The sequence below is a fragment of the Engraulis encrasicolus genome, unplaced genomic scaffold (genome assembly GCF_034702125.1).
Source record: "Engraulis encrasicolus isolate BLACKSEA-1 unplaced genomic scaffold, IST_EnEncr_1.0 scaffold_252_np1212, whole genome shotgun sequence".
Classification (NCBI taxonomy): domain Eukaryota; kingdom Metazoa; phylum Chordata; class Actinopteri; order Clupeiformes; family Engraulidae; genus Engraulis; species Engraulis encrasicolus.
In genome coordinates, this window is record NW_026945536.1 from 24,938 (window position 1) to 31,517 (window position 6,580).

Consider the following 6,580-nt stretch of genomic DNA (forward strand, 5'->3'; position numbering starts at 1 on the left):
AAATGTCCTCACAGTTGTGAAAGCCTTGAGCTCGCGGTACTTTGCGCACCGCTCACCACATGTGCCAAGCTCTGCTCTCCCTATTCCGACTCTAGTAGGCTAAGCAATAACAAAAAGGCAGCGAGGGGATGTGTCCATTTTGATGGACATTGTTTTTCATAACAGCATGCTGACGTGCTCCCGACAGTTGCCAAGCCTTGAACGCCATGAGGTTGTAACTTTGCGCATCCCAATTTGGAAGTCCAACTAGGCCTACTTGTCTGCAGTAGCCAACTGCACACGCTTTATCTGGGTCTTAACGACGTAGCTCGTGGTTATTACAGTCAGTTGGGAGTTTTGCATGATTTCATTGTTTGTGTGCATTTTATTTCATTTGCCAACAATAACTCCTGTCAATAGTTGCAAACTGCTACAAATGTAGTCCACCTTTTATGGAGAGCAACTTTTGACACTTACACACGCCTTACTTTTTGTAAATGGTTTAGCAGCAGATGACGGCGCAGTTCACTCCGAGGACACTTCAGCACCACATGCATGGACAGCGATCCTTAAGAGTGACGCTACGAATGATCTTAGAGGCTGTGCACGCGCGTTCATGTACGAGTGTCTTTGGGAAACAGTCGTAGGAAATCTAAGAACATTCGTAGGATCACTGGTTAACGACACACGTAAGGCTAAGAACCATCGTTATCGGGAAACGAGGCCCTGAGCTGATGGCTGAACTGCTTCTTAACTTTAGAGTGGTCCACTAGGATCTGGAGTCATAACTCTGAGCATTCTTAAACCAGTGTCCTTAAGCAAGTATGGAGGGTGAAAGAACTGTCTACATTCTGCAGAATATGTATTGTTGTATTGTAGATTTACTAAAAATGTAACCAACTTTTTTTTTAAAAGTATAAATAATTTAAACTGTCTTATAATGTGATAATCCTGACTGTATGACACTTTGCCTTAGGAGTATTTAGTGCCGAGTTCTCAGGGCAATAGCAGAAATGTTTTAGATTAGGAGAGCCCACCAGCAGCAACTGGGGGATAGACCTGTGCCTGATAGTGGATCAGTAGCGGAAAAACCCAAGTGAGCAACCACAGGAGAAGGGGGCAGTGGAGGTGGGGGTGGGCTGTGGGGTTAGGGGTTAGGGGGAGGAGAGCCTAGCAACAACAACGGGGGAAGGGCCTGTGCCTGAGACAGTGACATTACCTGAGCTGATGGCTGAACTGCTACTTAAAGGGACAGTTTGGTCAATTTCAACATGAATTGCTCACGCTACCCTTGACTTGTCAGTACCTGGTGATGCCACATTTTTCGGCTCAGCCCTTTCCGAGATATGAGCAATTCTAATGGGGGCAGCGTTTGTTTACATTTTTAAAAAATGAAACATAGGCCAACTCCAAATATTTTCCCAAAAGGTACTGCTGTTTGCTAGTTGTCTGCTGATGTTTTATAACCTTTTGGATGTTTTTGCGAATAAATAAAAATGTTTTTTTGAAATGTAAACAAAGAGCTGCCCCCATTACAATGACCAGGATCTCGGAAACGGCTGAAGAAGAAGAAAAAAAAAACTCAGGCACTGACAAGTCCAGGGTAGTGTGAGCATTACAACTGCATGTTGAAATTGACCAAACTGTCCCTTTAACTTTAGAGTGGTCCACTAGGATCTGGAGTCATAACTCTGAGCATTCTTAAACCAGTGTCCTTAAGCAAGTATGGAGGGTGAAAGAACTGTCTACATTCTGCAGAATATGTATTGTTGTTGCATCCAGACCTGCTATGTTGCCCCCCCCCCCTTCACAGAATACAACATTTGCTAGCTCACCACTTGGTAAATTACATGGCTGATCATCAGATGCAAGCGTGTAGTGGAAAGTGCGCACATCCAGCAAAAAAGCATCAGCAGATGCCTGAAGAAGATCTAACGATCGAAACGTTGCTCCCAATAAATTAAGTCTTTTGCAAGCAGTGTGCAGATCCTTTCCCGCTCCTACATGATCATCAGATGCAAACCATGTAGATGTTTGATAAACCACTCTGAACGGAGTGGATTTAACATAAGGGAGACCACGTAGTGAAACGTTGCCCAAAAACCCTTAATTAAAACTTTATATTTTAAACATGAGATGACCAGTCATGTTATTAGCCAAATAAAAAGGTGAACATCATGCTCCCCGGGTGTATTGAATTAATCTACATTAATATGTCCTGACAAGATCACTCACCTCAAAAAGGTTTTTAATTGCGTGCCAGTCTTCAAATTTGAAGACAAGGCCTTCCAACCGGTCATCCGCAATTTCTCCTTCGGCGAATGCCCACTGAAGGTTCCGGCAATTCCCTTCGGTGAGTCTGTCGCCCCCAACCAAAATGGTCTGTGGTCCATCTGGGCCCACTGGAACATACCTACGTAACACAACAATGTGTGCAATACAAAGACAAGTCGGTCTGAATGTCAAAAACTTTCACACGAGAGTGTTGTTTGGAGTGTGTGTTCTACCTATGTGGCTGAATGTATGCAAGTGTGTGCTACAGTGTATTCAAAGTTGAGTGTAGCAGTTCAGAATATTACAGTGCATTACAGGGTATGTCTGCAGCACACTAGTGCAGTACACAAATAACCTTCACAAGTTCATGTGGTTTATTTTTGGACCGCCCCAAACCAACGTACTCTTTCTGTATGTGCTGTAGAACCTCGACCAGCTCTGTAGACTTGTTCTCGTCTTTGAACAGAAGTCCTAGGAGATACTATATGAGGAAGGAATACAGGGATTGAAATTACTTTTTGGGCAGATGACATTCCATACCATATAATCCATCTCGTTCTAAGCATTCACAAAAATTGCAAAGAAAGTCTGAAATGCTTTGAATTAATACTTGCGTGCGTTGAAGGCTCTGCCATTTCGGCACTGTACTTGTGTGGGATGTGGTGAACCACGACAGACGATAGAGGCTTGAAGGCGTCCAAGTATGTTGTAAGGATTCTGCTTCCCAGGACAATGTACTCACGGCGTATTAGGGCTTGGGTGTCAGGACTGGGTAGGGAGTTACCAATGTCATAATCAGATAGCAGTCGGTTTGGCTTTTGTGTGCTGAGATGGGTTCCAAGAACTCTGTCTGCTACAGCTATGTGGTGGATCCAGTGGATTGACTGGTTTGTGCGGCTGATTGACTGGTGAGTCCAGGTTATCAAATATAATTGAATATGAAGGTGGCAGACTTTGCTCTGAAGGCGCTTCTGTGGGCAACACTGCTACACCCAGGTCCACCATTTCAGTGCCTGTTACAGCACTGAAGACTGACACCGCTGTGACATCGTCAGATCCCAACTGCTGGTCTTCCTGTGATGGAGTAGTGGTGATGCAAGTATCCTGCTCTGTGACAGTGATGGTCTCCTGAACGCTTAGCGTTTGGCTATCTGTAAGAAGAGCAGAGTACTTCTATTAATCACAAGGGAAATTAAGGTGTCTGACAGCTTACATATACAAGACATAACTTACTGTACGCAAAGACCTAACACACATAATTGCACATTGCAGTAAACATATAGCAAAAATCTGAGGATAGCAAAATGCTTTACATCAGCTCTCTCTCTCTCTCTCTCTCTCTCTCTCTCTCAAACACACACACATCTCAAAGTACAAAAAACATACACTTAGACCAACTAACTACATGTTATTGCACTAACCATATTTAAGTTCATTATTACACTAATCATATTTAAGTACATTAAGCACAGCAGTCAGCCTTCCACCATTTTTCACACACACACACACACACACACACACACACACACACACACACACACACACACACACACACACACACACACACACACACACACACACACAGTTGGTCACGCATTGTAAGCAATGGGGCACATGTAGTGTTTTGAAACAATGCAGAGAGACCTCTGTTGACTCAAAAATGGCTGTTATTCTGTTATTAATGTTACATCCTGACAGCAGTTTAATGGATGCACAAATATCACAGTGTTAACAGATCTGTCTTACCTGACAATGCATGCTGGTTCAAGCCATGCATAGCTACATCCAGGTCTCTCACAGCAACATTCGGTGTCTCTGTCTCTGGTGTGCTGGACCCAGTAGCCACTTCGGAACCTTCACTCCCTGGAACTGAAGCCAAGGCAGTGGCTCTGCTGGTCTCTTCCATTCTCTCTTGGAGGCAGATTTCGATGGCTACTTTCAGTGTTTGAAAGTCCTCCCCACATGTTTTTGCCAGTTCTTTTTGCTTCTTGATAGCACTGGAGTATGACGTAGTAATGCCCAACTTGCCAAGCCTTTTAAATGCTGCCTTCTTCACCCCAGCATACTGCAGGACATTGTTCACATAGTAAGCAAAGGCTGATAAGCGGTTATCTCTGCCTTTAAGAGCGATAGATGCTGCAGCACAGGCAGCATTTGCAGACTGTTTGGTGATGGTGAGAAAAATGGAAAAAAGAAATGGTGACACGCGCTGGAAGTCTTCCTGCAATTTGTCAAAGGAAAATGCTTTCAGATCTTCAGCAGATGTTTTTGACAGCATGAAGCCTGTGAATGGATTGCAGATCTTTTTGCAGTCATCCTCTATGACCTGCTGGATGCTTTCAGTGAGAGGTCCAAACAAGTCCTTGTGCCTTATGATTTGTTTGGCGGCCCAGTTCCACTTCTTTTCAGCAATCGCCTGGATAATGCCAGCTGTGTCGTCTGGACACACAGTTGTCTCACCCCTAGGCTTGGAAGGATAATAGACAACTACCTGCAACACAAAACGAAATCACTTGCAGTCAGTATCAGATGCTAAAAGCATGGTAGGTAGGCTATTGTTAACTTTATATGTTAACCTCTGTTTTAGGTTAGATAGGATGCTGGAAGCTACTTTTAATGGTTGACTTTGACCATTACCCATGCAAAAAGTAATCTCAGACTCATGGAACTAAGCTTTAAATGTGGAATGACAGCTATTGTACTCGCGCTGCACTGGTTTAAACAAGTACGGTAATTATTGTTGCATGTCTTATGATGTTTTTGACTTACCTTGGTAACACTTTGCCGTGCTCTGCCAGTGCTTGGCCTCTGTACTTTCGGAGCTGGTGGAGCAGTCGGCGTGGGGGGTTGGGGACGGAGCTTAGAGGGAGTTGGAACCCTGTCTCGTTTCTTCGCCAAAGTCTCGGTCGCCGACGGCGTTGCACTCGGTGTTGTCACAGCAGAACAACTCTGCTCCACTTCGGCCTTTTGCCATGCTTTTAAAGTAGTTTGCGACTCTTCGATCCTACATATTAAGCGATGGCACTTCATACACACACGAAACGACCTATGCTGAACGTTTGCCAACGTCAAACCAAGTTCGGCAAGACGTTCGCTGAGGGATTTTTCGTTTGTGTTTTTTTCAAAAAGCTTCTTGCTGTTTCCAATAATGCCCTTTACCCTCAGATTTTCACAGCACAATCGACATTTATCATGCACCGCAATGGTCGGGGGATTAGCTGCTAGATCCATGCTGTTGCTTTGCTCGATGTTGTTGTGGTCTGTTTTGGTATCCTCCCCCCCGACCGAGAGACTGCGTCGCGCTCCAACACGTCACGTCCGCTTTCGATATGATTGGTCGAAGTAGTACGTGACAGACACATTGAATTCTCCAACCAGGTTCGAGCTTTTTTTGAATGCAACCCCCGCCTACTCGCAGCAGAGAACAGCTAGGCAACCACCAAAATTCCAGATGGATGACAATCCATCTGCGCGAGAGTCAGGTTAACGCGAGTTACTCCTTGTGGAGGAATTTATTAATTGTTTGCCATGTTCTGTCGCAACGCATGTCAGCGAACAGAAGCCCAAAACTCTGTCTGCTGCATGCATCCTGGCTGATGAGTATTCTCTCATGCACTAGGATCGTGCCCACGCCAGATCTCGTTCCTTGTCTCCTGGTTCATCTGTCTCTCGCAAGAACAATGGGGTCAAGTCGTCGTCCACTCTGTTTGATCAACAAGGTTGTTTCTACTGTCACATTCCTGGCCATGTCATTGCTGCCTGTTTGAAATTGAAGCGTAAACGCGCTCGGGATAATAGCACCAAGAGTGTCAGTAATGTCGAGGTAGTGGCGAAACCGTTGGATGACACATTCTTGGCACAGCCACTACTTGACAGTCCTGTGTTTCTTCAGTCCCAACCCGATCTGCTACAGCAGCACAATTCATATGATAGCCTTGTAACCTGTTTTGACTCATTGAGTCCTGTTTCGGAGATTGGCACCGTCTCACAAAATTGTTTCCTACAACTCGTGACACTTCTCTCGTTCGTCTCATGCGTTATCATCGGTCTGACAGAATTGGTGCTTGATCACCTATCCCACGCCCCACTGACTATGTTCAGCGCGCGTGGGATTGGTGCGGTCCCATCGCAATTCGTGAGGGATTCTCGCAGGAACTTGCGCCAAACTTGCGCTGTTGCCAGCGCCGACCTCGAGATCGCACAGAGCGAGACGATGCATCGATTTGACAGCGAAGCTCGCAGGTTACAGCATTGCTGCCGTTCGTACCGTTCTGGTGTAGATTCCATTTATTGGGTCCGTTCTCATTGTCGCTCAATTTGAATACCG

At 45.2% G+C, this 6,580-nt stretch overlaps 1 protein-coding gene across 1 annotated transcript; it reads right to left on the reverse strand.

Annotated features, from left to right (window-relative positions):
- Positions 1-1,126: 1,126 nt before the first annotated feature.
- Positions 1,127-5,227, reverse strand: LOC134442828 (uncharacterized). The gene is made up of 4 exons (XM_063192784.1): positions 5,168-5,227; positions 4,000-4,744; positions 3,207-3,404; positions 1,127-1,149 (listed from the first exon to the last, which is right to left on the reverse strand). Exons 1-4 carry the CDS (start codon positions 5,225-5,227, stop codon positions 1,127-1,129), a joined length of 1,026 nt encoding a protein of 341 aa, XP_063048854.1.
- Positions 5,228-6,580: the final 1,353 nt, after the last annotated feature.

Excerpts from the sequence above, each read along its gene's own strand:
- LOC134442828 (XM_063192784.1), bottom strand. The coding sequence starts at position 5,227 with ATGGCAAAAGGCCGAAGTGGAGCAGAGTTGTTCTGCTGTGACAACACC. Across the intron at positions 4,745-5,167 it reads ACAACACCGAGTGCAACGCC|GTAGTTGTCTATTATCCTTC; the intron begins GTCGGCGACCGA and ends TTTGTGTTGCAG. Across the intron at positions 1,150-3,206 it reads AGAAGCGCCTTCAGAGCAAA|GCTCTCCTCCCCCTAACCCC; the intron begins GTCTGCCACCTT and ends TGTTGTTGCTAG.